Raw genomic sequence first — 25,154 nt, forward strand, 5'->3', positions numbered from 1 at the left:
GCAGGCTGTCCTGAAGGCTGGGACAGAGTCTTGAAGTGTTGAGACCTGGTGCCCACAGACAGGGAGGGCAAAAACGGAGACGGGGGAATTACTTAAAGATTTCAGAGTCTCCAGTTTGTATGTATACCGTGATTCAAGAGAATCTTGCATGCTTGCCGCCTCATGTCCTGGTATTCCCTGTGCCTCTTTCACAATCCAATGATGTGGTGCTTCCATGACACAAGACTGTGCTACAGAATTGGGGCAGAAGAGAGTGACTAGAATGAGCATAAAGAACTCAGTGTTTTCCATCCTGGGAGAGCTGAGCTTTCCCCCAGCCATTGCCAGGTAAAGGTTGAGGGCCCATCTCAGGTGAGGCACTGAGCTACCAGAGAATGCCAGCCTAGGGGAGGGAAGTCATCCAAGGGCACTGTGGCTTCCAACTGGAGACAGCCACAGGGGAAAAAGCTAATCTGTCTTTGACTCAGGCTCCCTTCTGACCTCTTTTTCATTCTTGACCTGTGACTGCCTGTTTCTCAGGAAACCCCTTATGGTTGTTTGAATTTGCCTTTCAGTCTTTGGATGCAGACAGCTGAATAGTCTTGCACCTGGGACATGCCCTGTGGCATTCTCTTCTGAGTGTTTTTGAAATGACCCTTTTTAATTCTTCATTATTGTCTTTGGTTCAAGGTTTTATATTTTCCTGCCTTTTGTGGGATGGGGAGAGAGGAGGGAAAGGTTGGGACAGGGTCTGCACACTAGTGTCTAACTCTATGTAGCTAAAGAGGCTGACCTTGATCTCACACGTCCACTTCCTGAGGGCTGAGACTACAGCCTTTTGCTCGGTCTTTATTTTATTTCTCATACCTGCCCCCCATCCTTTTATTTAGCGATGGACTCAGACGTTCAAGAAGAAATCCCTGTGCGTGAGGAATTCTTTTTCTGTGGTGGAGTTGAAACCCAGATTATAAAATGTGGGCCCTGGACTAACCTCTTTGATGAACAGAGTGTCACCAGGCCGAAACTGCTCATCTTCGTTATTCCAGGTAAGTCTCACTGTTACAGATACTCAGAACCTCTGATTGCAGAGTTGTTGTTGGTAAACTCTGGAGAACCAGAGGGAAATTAAATTACTCCTGATAACAACCATGGTTACTGCTCTGGGCATGCGCTTTTTTTCTTACATTGGTATTTTCCATATTCTCTGTTATACAGAGATGCCTTGTCGTATAGAGAAGGTACCACATACACAACGTTGTAATTTCCCTTATAAACGTTTTTATTTTTGTATCTTTATCAAAGTTTAAGTTTTTAACAACTTTCTCCCTCCTTAAAATGATTATCTATTTAATGTGGAGTTTATATTCTGTGATTTTCTTCTTGGCCGTTTGTGACTTTTCTCTGTCGCTGTCAGAGATAGCTAGTTGGTTGCCAACAATAAACTTTGAAATTGTGTTCTGCGTGTCACATGTGGCAAGGCTCCCTGGCGGTGTGTCTTTGTCTTTATTTCTGCATCTATTGGGTTGGATGGAAATGTTCAAACTGGCCAAAATCATCTTTTCCTTTAAGATTATGAAAACAGCTCTGCATGCCATGCGTTTTCACTGTCTGGAGAATCCCTCAGGCTGGAGGACATCTGTTGCTCTTTCTCCTTAGATGGCCATTACATACAGAGGCGGGGTTTCTGCACATGCGCAGAGCTGATCATCTGTTCCTCTTTCTCCTTAGATGGCCATTACATACAGAGGCGGGGTTTCTGCACATGCGCAGAGCTGATCATCTGTTGCTCTCTCCTTAGATGGTCATTACATACAAAGGCGGGGTTTCTGCACATGCCCTAGACTAGGGACCCCAAGATCCATGACAACCTATGCTTAAATGAAGCCTAAGCAGTTTGAATGCTCACCTTCCTAGACCTGGATGGAGGGGGGAGGACCTTGGACTTTCCACAGGGCAGGGAACCCTGACTGCTCTTTGGACTGGAGAGGGAGGGGGAGAGGAGTGGGGGGAGGAGGAGAGGAGTGGGAGGAGGGGGAGGGAAATGGGAGACTGGGAGGAGGCGGAAATTTTTTTTTTCAATAAAAAAAAATTACAACACACCCGGGCTAATAAGAATGTTTGGGCTCCCTGGGAAAGCCTCATTGTGGAGTATTGAGTATAACTCAGCGTTTCATTTTGAGTCTCTGGTTTTCAGAATCTGTAGCTCTTCCTTCAGTTATTCTGTTTTCTGGGAAGGAATCTTCTCCCATGTTTCTGTGTGAAGTGAGAGCCTGTCTGCTAATGTCCAGAGCTGAACAGGGAAAGGAGTTGAGATGTCCCTGCTCAGCTGTACTGCCTAACCTCGCCTCAGCATGGGACTTCCATGCCCAGCTGTGCTAAGATTTCTGAGCCGCTATCTCTCTTTGGCCTAACCTTTTCTGGAAACAAGCTTGCAATCGTCCAGGATTTAACATTATCCTTGAAAATCTGTTTGGTAGCATGTATTAAAATAAAAAATAGACATACTCTGCCGGTAGGGAATGAGAGTTTGAAGTTGCAGGCATAGCAGGTACTACTCTATGTCGCTGAGGTTTGGCAGGAATGAGGTAAAGAAATTAAGTGGACTAGTCATCCTGGACTGGAGGTGTTGTCCTGCAGCTGGAGGGAAGGGAGGGAGGGAGAGAGGGAGGGAGGAAGTTTGACCACTAAAATGATCAAGTGTGAAAGGATTTAAGGGGAAAGTGTAATAGCTCCTGCCCCACCCCCATGCCTGTGTTCTGCTAGGGTCAAAGTCGGTTTCTGAGAGCGGTGCTCGTGGAGGGTGCGGCGACCCCTTGAGGACGATAGGTGGAATAGCAGTCTGCCGAATGAAAGGCATTATCTTCTAAAAAAGAGGTGTTGGGTTCTTGAGCAGCTTCGTGCTAGAATAGCAGGCATATTGTAAGTAAGGGGTAAAAGCGCCCAAGATTCATCTGGAGAAGGGTCCTCAGGGTTGGGGTCCTCTGCCTGTTAGCTGTTTCTGGCTGGTGAAAGGGCCTAAGCTTGTAGTTCTTACAGTCTGTGTCGGAGTGCGAGATAGGGCCTGATACACAGTGCTCCTTTGTCCCATCACTGACTTCTGATCCAGAAAGTCTGGGGGTGGCACAGTCATTCTTCAGAGGCCCTTCCTCCAGGGCCTCATTGTGCACACCAGGTCACATTATGGGAACTTGTTGCTGAAACTTGATGCAGATAAGTCCTTTGGGTTTGATAACTGTGCTAAATTGTGGGGCAGAGGTGGTGACCCAATTCATCTGGGTTTTGAAATCTCTTCATGTGTGCAACAAGAGAATTGTCACTTAAGGGCCCAGGGATGTGTGAGTGACCGAAAAGCTGATGGGTCGGAGTGGGCAGAGTAAGTCTTAAAGTAACGTGAAATCGTTGATGAAGGGGGAAACCCCCGAACTCCCCCACCTAGTGGGATTCATTTCTTCTGAGTGTGCTGCGGAAAAGTGCTTGCTGCCCTTGAGGTGTGTGAAGTGTTAGACAGCAGTGAGTGAGGGAAGCCATGTTTGCTGTGTGGTGAGGAGGTAGAGGGAGCAGTTAGCGGAGGCACTGCGGATACCGGGAAGTGCGACACATTCCTTGTCCCGTGATCTCTTTTCTTGTGGCACTTTGGGATTTTCAGATGTGTCCTTTATGTTTGCTCTGTTCCTCTGTGGCCTTCACTGTTTTCCTCAGATCCCTCAGAGTCCTAGGCTGATTCTGCGTGTGAGTTGGTAGGATTCCCGTACCTTTATTTGGGGCCTCATCTACGGAAACTGTCAGGAAAATTAGGGCGCACACTTTTGGGTGAAGTCATCCAGAGTTTTGTGTTTTCTCCAGCATGCCACTTTCAGCAGCCTCCATTTATTTATTTTATTCGGGGGGACTTTGATTGAGGACAGCCCAGTCTACACAGTAAGTAGCCAGGATGTGCTAGAGTGTGAGAGACCCTGTCTCCAAAGGGAGAAAGAGAATGAATACATTGAAAAATAGACAGCAATGGAAAGAGACTAGCTTCACTAGGTGCAAAGACTGTATACAGAATCTAGGAATTGGATTCAGTATTTCATGTATGTTGTGTTTAAAAATATAGCTCTATTACTAAATATATCCCAAGTCCCATTTTTCCTGTATCTATTAAGATGAGCGTGTGAATCTTTCAGTTTATAAGTATGACAGATACAATTGATTTTTAAATGTTAAATCAATGGTGCCATCCTTTGATCAACTCTACTCAGTCACAATGTTCATCTTTTAACCTTTTGATGAGTTCAGTTTGCGGGCCCTTACTGTATAATTTTTCATCTCTGTTCACAGTGATACTGACCTGTAGTTTTGTTTTTTTAGACGTTGCATCTGGCTTTGGTGTGATGGTGATATAGACCTCACAGAATAAGCTGATAACTATTTCTTCCTTGCATGTTTTCTTAAAGAATACATATAAACTGATAGTATTTCTTCCCTTAAATGCTTGGCAGAATTCATCAGTGAAGCCTTGCAGGTCTGGATTTGTTTGTGAGCTCTTCAGTCTTTAAGTTTGACTTTCTTTAGTTCATAATGGGCCTATAGAGATTATCTAATTCTTCTTGAATAAGCTGTGATACTTCCCATCTTTATAAAAAGTGGCCAATTCTGTGTAAATTACCACAATCTTTAGTTCATAGTAGGTCTATTGAAATGATCTAATTCTTTTTGAATAAGTTGAGATGTTTTCCATCTTTATAGGAAGTGGCTTATTTTGTCTAAATTACCAAACATCTAATGTTTTCTAATTATTCTTTTACTGTTGAAAAGAAATGATTGATCCTTTTTTTTTTTTTTTTAAAAAGGATTTATATGAATTGGACACTTTCCTTAAGAAATACTTTTTTTTAATACTAAACTTGAGTAAAAAAGTAAACATGACACAGAAGTAAAAAAATGTAAAAAGGTTTTATCTATTAAATAAATTTTATTCATTGCTGTGGGACAAAAAAAAAAAAAAAAAAAGAAAAGAAATGATTGAAATATAATCATGCCTAAACCCTCTTAATCCTGTGTTGATAGACTAAAGGGCAAATTTCCTGTCATGGTCCTCAGATCCTGACTGGTTTATTTCTCCTCAGTCTCCCTTCTGTGTAAATGCTTCTTAGCCATATTCCTTAGTCGTGATGCTATTGGATGTAACGAGAAGAGCCAAGGGTGGAGGACCACTTCTGTTGCTTTAGTAACTAAGCTCATTATTTCTTCACGACTTTCATTTTACCCTTTGGACCTCAGCTAAAAAAGTCACTTCCTCAGACCTTGGGTTTGTTGTTTGTTTTTTAAAGTCATACTGATCTATTTGTTTTAATTGTACAAATTATCACATGTGTGAATCAGGTCACCCATTTGATTATGTCTTTATTCTCTCTTCATGTATAAACTCCATGGAGCGCCTTGCATGCCTTTGTATGGCACAGTGACTTCCAAACAGTGACTGCCCAGTATAAATGTAATGGTTACAGTAATATATAGTGGAAGCTGTAATACTGACAGAGAGACTGAGCATGCTGTAGTTGGAATTCTACTTGGTGGTAATAAAATACTGTATTAAAGCAAGGAGAATTAATTGAGATCATATTGTAAATAAGAGGCAGAACCCAAACTTACATCCTGAGATAGGCAGAAAAGGCTGTTCTATAGTTATCTTGTTCTCAAATGTTTTCATATACCCTGTCATTGGGTTTGCTGTACCTAATGTTTTTAGCATTAATTGTAATAATAGTTATAACAGCTACCATTTACTAAGTGTCTACTTAGTGCCAAATTTTGTATAAATGGCTCTTCATTCGCTTACCTCTAACGATAATTCCTCCTGCATTCTCGGTGTTTTGTAAGACTAACTCTAGTCAGGCACACAGAAGATCTTAGTTTCTATTGCTGTGATAAAACACCATGGCCAGAAACAAGCTGAGGAGGAAAGGGTTTATCTTATCTTACAGCTTTCTCTTTCATCATCCAGGGAAGTTGGGTAGGAACTCAAGGCAGGAACTGAAGCAGAGGCCATGGAGGAGTGCTGCTTACTTGGCTTGAGCAGACCACTTTCTTATAGCATCAGAACCACGAACCCAGAGGTAGCGTCACCTTCAGTGAGCTGGTCCCTCCCACATCAGTCACCATCAGCAAAGAAAATGCACTGCAGGCCAGTCTGGTGGGAGCCTTTTCTCAATTGTGATTCCGTCTTCCCAAATGACTCTCTAACTTGTGCCAAAAGTTGCACAACCTGTTTGTTCTTATTGCTCCATCGAAGACTGAGTTTAGGGTGTGTAAAACGCTGACTTAAGAACCCAAGGTGTCCTGAGGGTTACCCAGTGATGCTTCCAGGCATATGTTGATTAGTTGTTGTAAAGTATCGCTGCGGGACAGAAAACACTCCCAGAAGGCTATTGGTCCAGTTAGGGTTTCTACTGCTGTGAAGAGACTCCACGAACACTGCAACTCTTATAAAGGGAAACATGTAACTGAGGCCAGCTCACATTTCAGGTTCAGTCCATTATCATGGTGAGACATGGCAGCATGCAGGCAGACATGGTGCTGGAGAAGGAGATGAAAGTTCTGCATCGAGATCCACAGGCAACAGGAAGTGAACTGTCAGTTACACCGAACATAGCTTGAGCAAAAGAGACCTCAAGGTCCACACCCACAGTGACACACTTTCTCCTACAGGGCCACAGCTACTCCAACAAAGCCACACCTAATAGTGCCCCTCTCTTTGAAGGCCATTTTTGTTCAAAGCACCACAGCTATACTCAGTGACATCTCAGGTCTTTTTAGAGTATTATGTAAATTAAGTATAACTTCACTCAGAAGCCCAAGAAGATTTTTCAAAATGAACTCAACTACTTTGAGAAAGCTTAAAGAGGAAGGATTTGTTCACCATTTATTAAACCATGAACATGCACACCTGTGTGTGTGTGTGTGTGTGCGCGCACGCACGCACATGCAGAATGGTGTACGGTAGGCTGTTTTAGCAAAGGAGAACAGGTTAAAATAAATAGAAATTTAGTGTTGGATCTGAAGGCACTTTAGATCAATGCAGGGGGCTACGTTATGTAATTAGTGGTTTCATGGAACTGGCTATAGAAGAAAAGAAGTCGAGTTTGCTGTTTTGTATTTAATGCTAAGCAGCGTTCCTATTCTGCATATTTACATTTATAAAGATGAAGATGCGCCATCCACATACACAGTGGGTATCCAACTTCTGTTGATATCCCCCCTCTCCATTCCTTCTTCTTCAACTGCACAGTAGCCAGGAAGGTGACCAAAGAACACATCACTGGCTTGAGAAAGTTTTCATGTTACTTGGCAAATTGTCATCATGACCATAAGATGGCTTAGAACTTAAGAAGCAAGGTATCAATATGGATGGTGAAACCATTACAGAGTACCATGGTAGGCAGACAAGGCTGTGCATGTGGAATAGTTAGCATCTATATACCTATTAATGTGTTTCAAGCAGTATTGAACTATGTCATATGTCTATAAATTCACTTAGCATCATGTACATTGTACTTTATCCCATTTCATCAATGAGAAGTCAAACCACAGAGAGAATAATAACTTGGTGAAGCTCACAGTTCACAGGGAAAGCCAGAGTTACAGCCCAGGCAGCCTAATTCTCAACCACTTTGCTGAGCTATCTAGGGATCTGTAAGATGTGGACCCTTGGTGTGGATGGCAATTGTGGTTTATACACTATTGCCAAAGACCGTGTTCAGCTAAAGTAGAGAGCACCTTACAGTGTGAAGAAATAGATTAAGTGGAGAAATAGGTGAAAGGTAAAAGTGGACATCTGTGGAAAGGGCTACAAACAATGAAGAATTTATACAAATGATGATTGCAGGCTCAAACCCCCTAGTTCATTGTCCTTCACCCTGCAGATATATCATATTGATTATTCTGTCCCTCTATGCCAAATCCATGTCAAAAATACCTTCTGTATACACACAAGAAAAATCATATGTAGTGTATATGTCCATCAGTGGTCCATTACACACACACACACACACACACACACACACACACACACACACACTCCAAATATTTGAAATGGAAAGATAACATTTAAAGTTGTGCAAGATTCTAACATTGATTTGACTGGCCTGTTTTTTTTCTTGTTGTTGTTACTGTTGTTTGTTTTAATTTTAGTTTTTGTTCAGAATAGCTGAGGTGGTCAGAACTTGAAATTCCATAGAGACAGTATTAGTGCTTTGGGGCTTTATTCTGGTAGCAGTGGGAAGCCATGTTACTTTTATGCTTTGGATTGTGAAGATCTTTCTTATGATACCTAAGTGTAAGTGTGAATTGTCACTGGATTTGTGAGAAAGCCCAGAGCGACCTCTTTCAGGCCTGACATCACCTCGCATGGGTCTGCCATCTTTCTAATCAACAATCTTATCTTTTCTTAGGTAACCCAGGCTTTTCCCCCTTTTACCTGCCATTTGCGAAGAGCTTGTACTCTCTGACGAAAGGCCGCTTCCCGGTGTGGATGATCTCTCATGCTGGGTTTGCCTTGGCTCCCAAAGATAAGAAGATTCTAGCAGCACCAGAGGGTATGTCCTTCTTAACACCTTCTTGACTGGCAGTGAACGTGAGTCCATGTTTCTAGAAAGGCTGTCAGCATTCACGGTTCACAAGTGATCACCTCTGCTCGTGGTCTTACACCCCAGAGGCCACGTTTTTTTTATAATTTTAGAGCTAGTTTGTCTTTTGCAGATAATTTTTATAAGGATTTGGACACACCAACAATTTGAGTATGAATCTCCCTCTTTACTTCCTAACTAGTGACCAGCCGTATAGTTATTGATAATGTGCGTCCAAAGTGGACTAGAAGAAATGCTGGAGGAAAAGAATGAAACGTGGTCTTTAGAGATGCATTCTCCCTCCTGGTCAGAGTGGTGACATGACAGAGTGCCCTGCTGATCCACAGTAGGGGTTAGAGGAGACTTGGTGATGTAACGGATGCCATAGTTTGAACTGCTGTGGTAGAACACCATTGACTAAGTAACTTACAAGTAAATTTATTTCTCATAATTTTCTGCTTTCAGCTGGAGGGGATATAGGGTTGGGAATTGGACCTAGAATCGTGTGGTGCTAGGGAAGTACCCCAACACTGACCACATCCTCAGCCCATGTGTGTGTTGTAATTTCTCAAGGCTGAAAGGTTTAAGGTGAAGACCCTGGGTGATGCATACTGGGAAGGAAAGTCCACTCCCTCCTCATAGTGGGAAGAGCTCTTGAGATCCATACAGTAGCCCCATTAGAGTGCTCCCCAGAAAGGATTCAGTCTCTAGTATTACCACATCTGTAGGTAAAGGGGGGGTGTAATCACTAGATCATCGATGATGTGTTGATGCCCGGCTGGGTCTGGGATGTGTGGGTGGAGGCGAGCAGGAGTGACAGTAGAGCAGGACAGAAGGAGGCGGGGTCAGGAGGGCTGCTGCTCCGCACTGTCTGGAGCATGGAAGGAGGCGGGGTCAGGAGGGCTGCTGCTCCCCGCTGTCTGGAGCATGGAAGGAGGCGGGGTCAGGAGGGCTGCTGCTCCGCACTGTCTGGAGAAGGGAGGGCGGGGCTTCTGTGTGCTAACGTGCTAGATGCTTTAGCAGGGAAAGGAATGCTATTATTGTACATTGCAAGCTACCTGTGTTTTACCCGTAGAATTCTAGCGTGTTTACTTTCCTAAAGATCTTATAAATGAGGGAAAATACATAATTAAATTCCCAACAGATGTCAAACTCAAGAGTCTTCACTATGGGGAGAGAGGAGCTTTACTGCTTGTTTCATTCCTGGTCCTCAAAGGTCTCTCTTTCTGTTTTAAAGATACAGCAACATTTTACCTTTGTATTCTTTATGATTATACATTTCTGATCCTTTCATTCTCTGTGAGTGATCTACATGCTATCAAGGATAGTTTGATTATGTTTCTTTTTTAACTGTGTACTCTGGCCACCCTCCATCATATCACATACAGTTGTTGTCTGATTTAAAATAATTGTCATTATGATTATGTATGTGAACTCTTCTGAATACCTTGTATATTCACCTAGCTTTTGGGAAGTGTTGCAGTTAAGAGAAGTAATATCAATTTATCTTGTTCATAACTTTACAGTTTATAGATGATCTCTTACTTCCAATGACTAATACATGATTTTATTCATCTTTTGAAGTAAATATTGCATTTTTCAAATTAAAATTATTTATATGCCTTTTATGTAAAATTTAGATGCTAAGTAAAATGTTTAAGAATTTCTGTTTTATAATTTAAACTTGAAAATGAATATTATAACATAATGCTTTGTTTTGTTATGATCAAAAATTAACTTCAAGTAAATATATTGGCATGTTAGCATTGAGAGACCAGATTCTGTGCTACTTTAATATTGTGTAAGTCACCCAGCAGTCGTACCCAGGTTGAGTTAAATCCACGAGAACTGTCAGTTGGTGGGTGTTATCTTCAGTGATTTTTTTTGGTTATTATTATTATTTTGTTTTATTTTTTGAGACAGGGTTTTTCTGTGTAACAGCCCTGGCTCTCCTGGAACTAGCTCTTGCAGGCCAGGCTGGCCTCAAACTCACTGAGATTCGCTTACCTCTGCCTCCCAAGTTCTGGGATTAAAGGTGTGCAGCCTTGTAATTATTTTTAAACCCCTTATAAAAATGTAATGATAAGCTGTGTATCCTAAACATGAGTAATATACTTTTTTTGCATAAAGGTGCTTTACAACATTTATTTACTGCTTCTTCCTGTTCGGAAATCATAGTTGGCAAATATGATGCACCGAGAAAAGGACGTAGTGTAGAATTGTTCCACAATAAGTAGTAGACTTCCAGTTTCATCTCTGATGTGTTGGGCTTGGAATCTACTGCTCCTCTCCTCACAGCGAGAAGATGGACAATCTGAAAATCTGTGATTTTTCTTAGCTATGTCAGACACTCAAGACAGCAGGACCAATGCCATGTACAACCTGGGGAGGTGGCTCCACCATGGAAGGACAGCTTACTTGAAATCTTAGGGAAACCTTAAGCCGGGAAAACACAGATGGAGGTTGCGGTGAATTGCCGAGCACAGGTGAAACGCAGGCTGTGTAGAGAGTCAATGGAAGCCCTCAGGGGACTGCCCACGCTCTCTTGAGCATTACCTCCAGGAACTCCTCCTTCAGTTGTGAGGCAGTGTAGTGACTGTGGTTGTAGATTGCTGCTTGTTTGGTTTTGCTTTTTAGATTTGTTTCATTGTTTTATGTGTGGTGTGGTGCCTTCATGCACACCATATAAGCCCTTGATGTCTGAGGAGGTGAGAAGAGGTAGGATTGGAATCACAGGTGGTTGTGAGCCACCATGCGGATTCCAGGAATTGAACCCAGGTCCTTTGCAAGATGAACAAGTGCTCTTTACCTCTGAGCCATCTCTCCAGCCCTGTCTGTTTATATTTTAAGACAAGGTCTCGTGAAATAGCTCAAGCTGTCTTTAAACTTGCAATCCTCTGCCTATACCTCTCTAGAGGTGGGGTGGTAGGAGTGTACCACCATGTCCAATTATAGTTTAGATTTTAAATGTCCCCAGAGTGTTCTGCTGAGGGACTGGTCTCCAGTGCAGCAGTTTTCAGAGGTTAGGGTAGGGCCTATGGGAGGTGATTGTGTCAGGAGGGCTCTGACCTCATGACTGCACCACTCCATCTAGGGATTCATAACATAATGGCATCTTGGGAGGTGGTAAACCGTTTTGGAGTAAGTGGGTCATTGAGGTCATAACCTTGGAGGTTATTTTTCCCCTTTCCTCTCTTTATTTCCCAGTCACCAGGAAGCCAACAGTTCTGTTCTGCCATTCCTTGCCTAGATGGTCTTATCCAAAATACCCAAAACAATAGGGCTAGACAGCTATGGGTTGAAACCTTTGAAACCATGAGCTAATCTCCATGGGATCTTTGTCATGACAGTAAATCTAACACAGTAATTATCTGAGAATTACTGAAAAACCTCAGGATTTTCCTGAGGAGTGAAGAGAAGAAATCATTTTACAGCATTCCCAAAGAATTCTCAATAGCAAATGCTACTCTCCAGGGGACGAGACTCTGCCAGACCTTGTCTAACCCGAGGGAAGGGCTCCTGGTCTTCTTGCCTAACATAGAGAAGAAAGTAATTTGAAAAGTATTTTTTTTCCCCAGACAGAGTCTCAGCCCCGCCCCCCATGACATTAAGTATAAGGTTGTAGATCACTTTCCTCCCGTATTTTACCCCATGTCAATAGACTTCTGATATAACAAAGGTGTGTGCACTGCAAGACACAGGAGCAGATCGGGAGGGCTTAGGGGAAACCAACTGTGAGAAGGGTGGAAAAGCAAAGACGTGGAGGGAACCAAAGCCTCTGACGGATATTAAATGTAGCTCAGGTCCTGGCCACCTTGACATCAAGCTTCATGCAAGGATCTGTTTCCCTCGGTTCCTAGAACTGGCACATCACGTCCAACTTCAGTCATAAAGTTACAAGGCTTCGTAAAAGGCAAGAAAAAGTCAAGAAGACTAAACAAACTGTGACTCCTAACCAAACTCAGATGTGCCTAGTGCCGATTTTCAGACAATCAGATAGAGGATTTAAAATAAACATGGCAGTCAATATTGAGACTCCACTGAGAACTGTAACGCACTGCAGAAGAGTGGGAACCTAGTGACAGCTGGGAACTTTTAAGGGAATCAGAAGGAAGTGTTAAATACTGCAACAAAATGAAGACTGGCTTCCTGGGCTTGTCTTTATACCTCGTGCAGCTAGGAGAAGGATCTGTGGAATTGAAAATAGGCCAGTAGAAACTTCCCAAACTGAAACGCAAGTACAAAAAATAATGTTTTTAAAGAACAGAATATCCAAGAACTGTGGGCCGTTTCAGAGGTTTGACATCCACATAATACAGTACCAGAGAAGGGAGAGAATGGAGCCAGAATAATGGAAGCACTTAAGTCAATAAAACTCAGATTCAGGAAACGTGGAGTACATTGAGCAGGATAAATACTCAAAATCTTCGCCTTTGTGTTCACCATATTGAAATTATAGGGAACCAAAGGCAAATAGAAGCCTTGAAAGAAGACAATGATGAGACTTTTGGCGCCTTCTTGTCAGATGTAAATTAGAGGGGAATAAAGTAAAATATTTCACTTTGAAAGAAAAATGTCAGCAATCTAGAATTCTGTGTCTAATAAAATTACCCTTGGAAGTAAAGGATGAGTAAAGCCTTTGAAGACAGAAGCTGAGGAGACCTTTTGCTTTAGCTCTGCCCTAGGAAAGAAGAAGGAAGACAGAAAATCAGACCTATAGCATGAATGGAAAGGCAAATGTGTGTGTGCCGGTATGCACATGCATACACAAACACTTGTGGACAAGCCAAACCCATACATGCATGTACACATACACACCCATATGTACCCAAACATACACACACACATACACACACATGCATACATACCACACATACATTCATGCATGCACAAACATAGGTATACTCATGCACACAACATATATTGATGTGGGAGTGATTTTTTCTAATCTGTTGCTTTTATTGGTTAATTAACAATTACAACAAATTTGTAGTCATGTTAGGTTCTCTAGATGTGCATAGATATAGTTCAGTAAGATAGGCATTCTTCATATCTTTCAAAGACTACAGAATATGGCATTTAATGTTTTAATAACTTAGGGTTTTTCATGACAATGAGACACGTCTGCTCCTGGCAGCACCAAGCTACTTCGAGAGGAAGATGGGCATCGAAGAGGCTACTTATGGAGTTTGATAGCCATTTGGGCAAGAAAGTGCTCTTGCCTGGACTGCTTATCTGGACACAAAGAACCCGCAGAGAGAGGACTGCTGAACTTGCCTAAAGGTGAGATGGTCTTTTGGGATTCCTGATTCATAAAAGAGTCTGCAAGACATTCTACAGGACACAGAAAAAAGTGACTAAACTGTCTTTAAAATTTCCTGCTTCATGGAAATGTCTCCTGGATACTATGGCCTGAAGGCTGAAGATAGATGCCCCAACGGTACAAAAAAACTTTGGGTGACTGTCCAGACAGCAAGATGTCTCTGTCATTTCTAGAGTTTTCTTATTTCTTGTTTACTTAGGTAGTATTATATCCTTCTGGAGTCCTCGATGGAGTTAAAGAATAAATAGTTATAGTTTTCCTTAGTTATGATAAAAGATAAAATAGATATAAATATTGTAACTGTAATTCTTGCTTGATAACTGTTTTGCTATATGTAATTTTACTATGTTAAAATGAAAGCCTTCTTTTTGTTTAAACAGAAAAAGGGGAAATGATGTGGGAGTGATTTCTTTCTAATCTGTTGCTTTCATTGGTTAATTAATAAAGAAACTGCCTTGGCCCACTTGATAGGCCAACCCTTAGGTGGGTGGAGCAGACAGAACAGAATGCTGGGAAAAAGAAGCTGAGTCAGTCAGTCGCCATGATTCTCCCACCCAACACAGATGCAGGTTAAGATCTTCCCTGGTAAGCCACCTTGTGGGCTACACAGATTATTAGAAATGGGTTAGATCAATATGTAAGAGCTAGCCAACAAGAGGCTGAAACTAATGGGGCCAGGCAGTGTTTAAAAGAATACAGTTTCCGTGTAATTATTTTGGGTAAAGCTAGCCGGGTGGTGGGAAGCAGCCCGCCACTCATATTACAACAGAATGGCTCAACAATATATACATGCACACACACACAAATTAAAAATATAAGAGAAAAGCTAGGAAGGAAAAATGAGTAAAAGCTTTAAAAAAGTTCATTATTCTAAATTCACCTAATAACTGCTCAAAGTAATTAGTGATGATAATGTGTGGGTAAGTGGTCGGAGTCTTGGCAATGGTTTAAAGGATGAACCAGAACAAATACTATTATGGCAGTGTTATATAACATACATGAACCGAAGGCAAAGTAATATACTGTTACTTGGACTTAGATTAAGTGCTGCAAATTCTAGGGCAAGTACTAAAAGTTTTTTAAGAAATATAGGAACTATGATAAAAAGAGAAAATGGGATGATTAAATATGCTTAATTAAGACTAGAAAAAGTTTTTTAAAAAAGGGAAAGGCAAGTGTATCAAATAGAAAGCACTTATAGTAGCTGCAAAGGTGGTTCAGCAGCCAAGAACACTTACTACCCTTGCAGAGGACCCAAGTTGGGCAGCTCACAGCCATCTGTAACTCCTTCTCCAGGGAAACCAATACACTTTTATGCTCTCCCCAGGCACCTGCGCTCAATGCACATACCTACACTTCGATATTCACATGACACATAATTATTTTAAAAATCACTTGGAAGTTTTATACAATCATTTATCTATTGTATTAGTAATCAGTTTGACAATGAATAATTCAAAAGACAGTCTCTCAGAGTACATAAAAGTAAGGCCCAACTCTCTACTGTCTACAAGAAACTTTATGTGTAAGAGACTAGGTAATCCCTAATGAAAATTATCTGTCCCCATTGCTCAAACTTCTGAGTGATATGCAGCTATCATGTCTTATCTTGGAGAGGCACGTAGTTTAGAGAGAATTCTTAATTATAGCAACAGCAGCGGTCACAGTAGCCATTCGAATATATTCTGAAATCAGAAGCAAATAAACAGAACATGAGCCGCAACTTTAAAGTGAAAACAGACATGAAGGGTCATCCATGATTAGTGTTCTCAAACTTTGGCATGTCTCAAAGTTACCCAAAGGTTTATTAGAATAAGTAATAATAATAACTACTGATCAGTAGACACCACCTGAGAGTCTGCATTTCTAGCAAGTTCCCCAAAGTGTTCCTGCTGCTGGTCCTAGGACCCCATCTTCCAGAGCTTGGTCATGGATTCTTCCCTACTATGTACTAGTGACCCACATAAGTGAAAGGTGTATGTATGTTGTGGGTCAGTCTCTAGGAAATATGTTTGTGTTTTAAAATGACTTTTGCTCATTTATAACTTTACTTGAATGCTTATTGTTTGGATTGGTTCTATACTTAATAATGTGTTAGTAACTTAGCATTAGTCTGAGCTCTTTGCTACCTAATGAGAAGAGTGCCATCTAGAGGCCCAAAGGCCAGCGGACATTGAAGGGGGATGAAAGGGCAGTCTGCCATCACTTAGGATTTATGATCAACTAGGCAATGATAGGTAGTACTGCAGGAGAATTAATAGAGATGCCCATGTCCGCCTTCCGAGGTGACTATTTTCATCTGTACCCTAAGTATCCCAAAAGTTCTATGAGGCCGAGTGTAGCCCTGGGCCTTAAAACCTACGTTACCTATTAGAGGTTGTGCTTTATGAGTGGGGGCCATAAGATGGGTCAGTGCAGGCAGGACAGGTACATCGTTCCCATGCAGGATTGTCACCCTAAGTACAGGTGCCTGACATGCACAGCATGGTTTGCAGAATACATAATGAGCAAGAGAGCGCGAGCTCTAGCAGCACAGCAGAGGTTGGCAGCATGCTTCGCCTCATGTGAGCATGCGTTAAAACTGAGAACAGTTGGGAGAGATATTCTTGTTACAGCACATTGACAGAATCGTAAAGTGGATGTAACGACAGAATATAATAACAGCTGTTCTCTGATACCACACAGGGATGATTCAAGAAAGATACATAATTTTTTTAAAACAATTTGGGAGTTTAAATTGTTGTCTGGCTTTGACTTTCTGGAGTCTGCTTACTCGGTGGTAAATTTATTATCAACTACTTCAGGTCCTTTGTTCAAAACCCATGAAGCACAAGATAAAAATTATACCGGTTCAACTGCAGCAGATGAAATATTACCAGTCTTTCAATGAAGATGAATTTAGCCTGTGCAGTTATAAAGAAACAAAACCATGCCCAATAGTCCTCCAGACAGAGAGAGAGACTGCTTGGAGGAGTTCCCTCTCCAGGACAGTGACTAGCAGAAGAACATTGAGGAAAGACAAGCCCAAAGGTGTGGGACAGTCCAGCTGCTGCTCACAGCCACTAGGAACGCACACATGTTTCCAAGTTGAAGTGTAGACCTGGAGAGGGGTCTGGAAATGGAGCCCATGGTTACAGTCCTGGGGCAGAGAAGAGTGGGGAACCTTGTTTATATTGAAGAGTTTTGAATGAGAGAGGCTTAGCAAGTAAACTCAAGGCAAGTGTCCCTAAATCAGAAAGACACAGAGACCTGAAATCTAGGCAGTTCTGGTGACAGGCATTTCAGATGAGAGCTCTCAGGATGATTCTCCTGTTCACTAGTGCCTGGATAGTATGTCCGAGAGCCCTGGCACCTTTCCAAGTGCATTCAGTAGTCCCTCATGTGCCGGGGCTGTCAGCATGGCAGCACCCACCCTTGAGCCCACAGCCAAGCGTGCTGCTCCTTTCTGTGCAGTCACATGCCCTGCTGCAATGGCCCACGTTCTGCTCGATTCGTGTCAACTTCCTTTTCCAGCCACTTAGTTCCATGGCCCCCTATAGACTCCTTATCGGTTCCAAATACTGCGCTTTGTGCCTCTTGCTTTCTTTATTGTTTGCGGCATTTTGTTCTTCCTGAATCTCCCTCCTGTTCCCCGCATTTATCTGTTGGGATCCATAGCAGACCCTTCATGCCCGTCAAGTGGGAAATATAATTTGATGCCTTTTGATTATTCCATTATACCTTCTGTTTGGAGAATAATAATTAAAATTATTTTATAAGCCATTCTTTGGGGTCATAGGTTTTTATTTGTTTTTAAGTAAGGTGGCATTTGTAATGGTTGTAGATGCCGTCTCTCACCCCGCCAGTGTGTCGGACGCTTTCAGAGCTGGCAGGGTCTCACCAGTATTTCCATCCAAAGAGCTTACAGAACATGGAGAGAGCTGGAAGCAGACGAGCCCAAACTGTGAGGTGACCCTTCACCTCAGATCGTAAACCTAAGGATAACTGTGAAAGGAATGTCGTTCAGATCTCTGAAGGAATGAGTCGTAAAGAAGTAGGGGCCACAGTTCTCCCCCAGCTGCTTCTGTGATCTGTAGCATGAACTTACAAAGTCCTTTAGGCTTTCTCTGTTCCGTCTGAGTAACAGCAAAGTGACTTTTCCCTGTAAAATAGATGATGACCCCTGGGAACTGCCTGTCAAAAGTCTCTTTTCTCAAACCAAGTTCAATATTCATACTTATGTAACAGCTCAAGTTCTATGATTACATGATGGCTATCATTGCCGGACCATTTTAATATTGTAAATAAACAAATAATACAAAGGTTGTTTTGCATTCTGTCTCTGGTTCTACTTTGAATTTAGAGTTAAATTTTAATGACTTTTTAGATTTTCTGATTGTAATATACATGTATGAGGAACATAGTTTGTTCTTAAAAGTCCATCTAAAGAATAATTGGTACACTTATCTTGTTCAGAGGATTTCAAATATGAAGTTCTTATTTCAGTCTTTATATTTCAATATGTATGATATTTGATCGAAATTATTAGGGTATCATTTCAGAGAATAGTGAGGCAAAGAATTCTGTAGATGTGATAATTCCTGTGTAAGATGTGAGGGGTTACCACCTGCACATACAATTCCAGCACACAACAGTATTTTCTAGTCTTATGACTACTTTTATTGTCATTGGAGTTTTATAAATACTGTTTGAGTGAGAATACATAGGTAAAGTTACTAATTTAATATTTTATCTGTAGCTAAACATACACACACATACATATATATATATACACATACATGTAGGGATGTTTATATAGACTGGTATGCTCACATTCAGATATGTAGTTCAACATGGCATCTATGGTAGTGTTCTAGGAGTGTTTCTCTAGAGGATGTTGGAGAGAGATGCAACATTTCTCTGAGTGCAGAGGATCACTGTCTTTCTCCCATGATCATTTCTAGGAGACTTGGGTAGGGTCGCCCTAATAGATCTTTGGGAGTTTTTCTTGTGCTAGATTTCTGCCTTGCCCCTGAATTGTACACCCCCACCATTGCAGCTGTCTCTCCCAATATTCTCTCCTTCCACCCCATCACCCTATCCGTCCTGTTCCTGTCCTCACCTGCACCAAGTCCACCCACAAAATCTATTCTATTTCCCCTTCCCAGGGAGATCCACACACAACTCCCCCCACCCTCCTGCCCAGAGCCCTCCCTGTTTTTTAGCCTCTGTGGGTATGTGGATTGTAGTGTGATTGTCCTTTACTTAACAGCTAATATCCACTTATAAGTAAGTCAGTGAGCTTATGCAAATATAGTTTTAATTAGATCTTGAAAACCCTAGAAAAAGAATAGGAACAGAAAGGTCATTGCAGGTCACGACTGTATGCGTTAACATTGAGGTTTCTACTTAAGTCTTTAAGTTCTTTCAATATGCACAGATTATTCAACATAGTCAACAGTATCCACCATGTGTTTTCTTAGTTCACTGGATCTGAGTCAGCTTAACCCAGTGGTTCCCAGTGTGTAACTCTAGACTCAGCCTGCCTGCATCTCCTGGAAACTTAGAAAGGGAAATTCTTGGGCCTCTGCACAGACTTACTGTGTCAGAAACTCTGTGTCAGGGCCCAGCTATCTTCCAGCAGCCCTTCCCGAGTACTCGCTACATGATCAACCTTGAGCTCTACCGACCTAAACTAGCAGTGGTTCATGGAGGAGCTGCAAGTTCACGGGCTTCAAGGGCAGACCTGCAGTTGAATCTCAGCTGCCCTACGTCAGAGGTCCACAGCTGTCAGTCTTTACAGTGTCCATGAGCTGGGACGTTTCCGCTAGTGCTGCCTTTCCCGTCCTGTGGTGAGGATGGATGTCTGTAATCTAAGTGTCTAGTACTGCAGCTCGTCTATCACAGGCTATGATAAGTGCTCAGTGCGTGACTCTAAGTCACTCTCTTAAGTCTCGGCATTTTGTAGATCTTGTTCTACTTTAATAAGCTTGTTTACTTATTCATTAAAGCATTTCTATACTTTTGCTTTTAGAGTCAAATGCTCAAGAAATTGAGGACATCTATGGTCTGAATGGTCAAATACAGCACAAAATAGCTTTTCTGAGAGCTCACGTGCCCAAGGATGTGAAGCTGATCCTCATTGGCCACTCCATAGGCAGCTATATTGTTCTTCGGGTCATGAAGGATGCCCCTGAGCTGCCCGTAAGTATGCCTGAGAAGGTGACTGTGGGTACCTGATTGTTGCCTTGCAAAAAGCCTCATCTTTCCTTTGCTTTTTTTGTAGAGCAGAGGGAGGGATGTATAGTGGCTGCCTTTATCTTTGTCTGTTGCTAAAGACCTATGTTTAAGAAATTTCCATAATGTTCCCGTGAGTAATGGTGAAAAAGACAGAGATTTTTCTAAATGAATATCTTTGAATCTAAGATTCTCTGGAATTCTAGTGTTATATTTAATTTGCTCTTTTATGAAACAATATTTAAGAACATGTAGCATGTACAGGACTCTTGTCTGTATTGAGAGCATGTTTTGAAAATAGGCATGGGCTGGGGAGAAGGCTCAGCAGTTGAGACCGCACTCCTAGAGCATCCAGTGTGAGTCCCAGCACCCACACGGTGGTTCTCAACAGTCCGTATACAGCTCCAGGGATCCTGTGCCCTCCGGCCTTGACAGGCACTGCATGCAGCTGGTCCCAAAAATTGAAATAAGAAAATATTCCTGTCTATTTTAAGATGCAAAGTGATGTGTCATCATCACTGACAGGTAATACCTGTCTTTCAGGAACACACTAAGTGTTTGTAGGTCTAGATTCTTGTCTGTTCTGTATTTTCTAGCCATTTTTAGACATGTATCCAGCTTTCATTCAGAAATACTTTATCTGTCTTTATGTTTGTTGTTTTGATGTTGGGGATGGATTCAGGGCCTAGTGCATGAGGGACAAGCATCTTCCACTGAGCTACACCTACAGCTGCCAACATCTGGTTCTTAAGTGTGGCTGTGTACTATACATTGACATTGACATCACAGAGTAAAAGTTAAAGTACCCTCAATAGGAAGTGTACTCTTTAAGAGCCTTAAAGGCATGCCTTCACTCATGTATCAGAAATGACCCATTGAGTGGGTACAATTACAAGATAATTTAGGTCTTCATTTGGCACGCATGGGTATAAAATCACTCTTGTGCCATCTTGAGGACGCCCCAGGGGACAAGGCATGGTTCTGAGCTAAGAGCCTGGAGTCCCATGGATGAGACAGCTAAGCGAGAGGAAGGGATCCCTTCACAGCAGCCCCGTCCATGAATTTTTTCACTCCATGTGATGAAATATCTCCAGCAAGGTCTTGGATCCCACTAGGAATTTGCCTCCTTTCCTGCCAGCTCGCTGCGCTCAGTGCTCAAACCAGCACTTGGAAAGAGCACAACTATGGTCTCCCTGTTTCTAACACCGAATGGATTTTAATTTTCTCCTTTTGGATATAAGAAAATATGTTTTTATGTCTAAGCGTGAACGCAGGAAACTGAAGACAGTGCTCTTGTCATTGGACTCTTGCTCCTCCTCAGTTGAGGTATTTCTTTCCAGATGTGGTGCTTCAGTCAGAGAGCAGCTTTACCTTCGGTGTTGGCCTTGGTGTGACTTACAGCCTCCTTTCTGCCCATGTCATTCCTCTTACCCGATAGGCGGCTGCCATCTTTCCCGTGCCAGGCCCACATGTGAGTGCTCCTATCACACAGTCCCCATGAGCTCTGGCTCTTGCTAGTCACTTAGGCTCAAATATTTTTTGTCATCTTTTGTTTGCATGAACTTGTAGAAGTCATTGAGTCTGTGGCCTTAGTTTTCCCATCAACACATTGGAAATAATTATGTGTTCTTCAAGGATCTTCTGAAGAATTATGCAAAATATTAAGAGTGTTGCAAGGGATTTTAAAGTTCTAAGCAAGTATTACTACTATTGTTGTTATGAAAGTAACATTAGACTCTTTTCAATCACTATGTTAGCTGCTATATTGGCTACCTACTGTTGTAAGGGGGGGTCCGCTTATTCGTCCTGGCTACCTGGCTAGTTTAGCCTCGAAATAACCACACAGAAATTGTATTATTTAAAACACTGGCCCATTTGCTCTAGCTTCTTATTGGCTAACTCTCACATCTTGATTTAACCCATTTCTATTAATCTGTGTATCGCCACGTGTCAGTGCCTTACCAGGAAAGATTCCGCATGTCTGACTCTGGCTGTGCTCCATGGCGCTCTCTCACTCGGCTTTCTCTCTCCCAGCATTCAGTCTAGTTTTCTCCGCCTACCTAAGTTCTACCCTATCAAAAGGCCAAGGCAGTTTCTTTACTCATTAACCAATAAAAGCAACACATAAATAGAAGGACCTCCTACACCAACCTACTGCTATGTACCAGGTTGTCCAAGACTAGAAGTGTAAATGGTACACATTTGTATCTCAGTTTCTGGTCAGAAATCTGATCACAGCTTAACTAGGTCCCCGACTGCAGAGCCTTTCACCAGGTGGTAGCCATGTATCTTCCCAGGGTCGCAGTCTCCTGTGAACACGTGAATTAAGGTAGTGATGGGAAGGGATGGGAAGAGGGGAGGAGGAAAGGGAGAAACATGAGGACAACGTAATCCGTCTGTAAAGATGGACGGTGATAGAGTTCCCAAGAGCGGTGAAAACTGTATTTGATGGGGCTGGAGAGATGGCTCGGTGAGGAGACTGCCTGCTCCACAGGCATGAGGACCCGAGTTTAGATCTCCAGCTCCTACACAAAATCCAGGTATAAGTCAGTTCTATGGGAGCAGGGAAGGTAGATCGCTGGAGCTTGTCAGCCCGCCAACCTCAACAAATCAGTGAGCTTCAGACTCAGTGACAGTGTCTCCAAACCTAAGATGGAACACAGTTGAGAAAGAACCAGCATCAACCTCTGCCCTCACATGTACATGCATACACATGCACATACATGCATGCCCATATACCACATACACACAGAAGAGACACACAGACTTGCATGTCTAAACAGTAAATAATGTGTATGACTGTACATACAAGACACCTTTGGGGAGGGAAGGAGCAATCGCTACGATTTTGTGTTTTCATTAGTCAAAGGCTTTATCTGAGGCTAGAGAGATGGGTCAGCAGTGAGAAAATGTTTGTAATCTTGCAGAGTATTTGCGTTCAGTTCCCAGAAGCCACATGGTAGCTCCTGACCCTCTGTAGCTCTAGATCAGGGATCTAATGCCTTCTTCTCACCTTTGCATGCACCAGGCATATGCATGCTGTAAATGGAGGCAAAACACTCATACAAATTTTTAAAAAAGCTTTATCTGCTTTCAATTATCTGCATTGTTGAAATTCTCCACCACCACATCCCACCCCTCAACCGTTAAACTCCTGGGCCTGTTAATCTGGCCGTGTGATCCATGCCGAAGTGTTGAAATTTCAGTGTCTCACTGACGACGCGGTCCCTGCATGCCTGAAGTTAACATGACATGCTCCATTTGGGATGCACTTGACAATCAAGAGAGTTTGTGGAAGCCAGAGTGTTGCAAGCCCTAATCATTTGCCAAAACTAAGTTAGCTGTTATGTTTTATAACATATGAAGTGTGATAATAAGAAACTTCTGTTTTCATCTCTTCTGTTATTTTACTGGAATTTTGACTCCCATAAAATTTTGAGGGCACATTTGCAGTTTACTAGCTGGTTTGTTTGGTTTCCTTTGGTTTAGCTTTTTGTAATAGTTGTATAATTATTGACGACTTTTTCTTAAGTCATTTGTAGAGACTTATTGCACAAAGCCAGGTATATTGTCTACCAGATATATTGTACTTTTATACAGCGCTATATGATTGCATCTTTTAAAATCTGGTATTAAATTTTTATTTGTTTCTTTCTTGAATCAAGTTTGATATATAAAAATCTAGAGATAGAAGTTTTCAGATATTTTGTAAGTAATATCCAAAATAGGGATTTTTTTTTCAATTAGAGAGCCGATTAGTAGACTGTGTGCTTTAAGCACTTCTGAAGGCAGCAATAGCAGGTAAAATGTTGAGTTGGGCTGCAGTGTGATACATCTAACGAGGCCAGTCAGACTTTAACTCCTGCACCTGCAGTGGGGACACACAAACATAGGAGCAATCGTGGGTCATATCATATGTGCTCATTTCTCAGTGAAGAAAATGAAACAAGAAAGAAGGTGCAGTGAAAAGAAAACTACCAGGTAATAGACGTGATTCCTAGTGCAAGTGAGCAGCACTAAATACAGTGCACAGCAATTCCCAGTGGGGACTGAATAAAGAGGGCGGAGATGTGTGCGCACTGCAGAGATTGTTCCATTGTGTAAAGGAGGAAGAGTGTGTAGATGTGCACACTCAGGGATTGTTCCATGTGTAAAGAGGAAGAGTGTGTAGGTGTGTGCACACTCAGGGATTGTTCCATTGTGTAAAGGAGGAAGAGTGTGTAGATGTGTGCACACTCAGGGATTGTTCCATTGTGTAAAGGAGGAAGAGTGTGTAGATGTGTGTACACTCAGGGATTGTTCCATTGTGTAAAGGAGGAAGAGAGTGTAGATGTGCACACTCAGGGATTGTTCCATTGTATAAAGGAGGAAGAGTGTGTATGTGCACACTCAGGGATTGTTCCATTGTGTAAAGAGGAAGAGTGTGTAGATGTGCACACTCAGGGATTGTTCTTGTGTAAAGGAGGAAGAGTGTAGATGTGCACACTCAGGGATTGTTCCATTGTGTAAAGGAGGAAGAGTGTGTAGATGTGCACACTCAGGGATTGTTCCATTGTGTAAAGGAGGAAGAGTGTGTAGATGTGCACACTCAGGGATTGTTCCATTGTGTAAAGGAGGAAGAGTGTGTAGATGTGCACACTCAGGGATTGTTCCATTGTGTAAAGAGGAAGAGTGTGTAGATGTGTGCACACTCAGGGATTGTTCCATTGTGTAAAGGAGGAAGAGTGTGTAGATGTGCACACTCAGGGATTATTCCATTGTGTAAAGGAGGAAGAGTGTGTAGATGTGCACACTCAGGGATTGTTCCATTGTGTAAAGGAGGAAGAGTGTGTAGATGTGCACACTCAGGGATTGTTCCATTGTGTAAAGAGGAAGAGTGTGTAGATGTGTGCACACTCAGGGATTGTTCCATTGTGTAAAGGAGGAAGAGTGTGTAGATGTGCACACTCAGGGATTGTTCCATTGTGTAAAGAGGAAGAGTGTGTAGATGTGTGCACACTCAGGGATTGTTCCATTGTGTAAGGGAGGAA

General features: G+C 42.2%; 1 protein-coding gene across 2 annotated transcripts in view; it reads left to right on the forward strand.

The window, feature by feature from the left end:
• The window catches only part of Ldah (lipid droplet associated hydrolase), a 62,180-nt gene that overhangs the window by 8,820 nt on the left and 28,206 nt on the right, over positions 1-25,154 (forward strand). Inside the window, exons 2-4 of one of the 2 annotated variants that reach the window (XM_041639419.1) lie at positions 870-1,025; positions 8,412-8,555; positions 19,922-20,091. In XM_041639419.1, coding sequence (XP_041495353.1) covers positions 872-1,025; positions 8,412-8,555; positions 19,922-20,091 — 468 coding nt within the window. In that variant the 5' untranslated portion in view covers positions 870-871. The remainder of the gene's footprint in view (positions 1-869; positions 1,026-8,411; positions 8,556-19,921; positions 20,092-25,154) is intronic. The other variant, XM_041639420.1, reaches the window with a different exon arrangement.

This window comes from Microtus oregoni, unplaced genomic scaffold (genome assembly GCF_018167655.1).
Source record: "Microtus oregoni isolate MIOR12 unplaced genomic scaffold, Mior012 000058F_ref0000040, whole genome shotgun sequence".
NCBI classification, from domain to species: Eukaryota; Metazoa; Chordata; class Mammalia; order Rodentia; family Cricetidae; genus Microtus; species Microtus oregoni.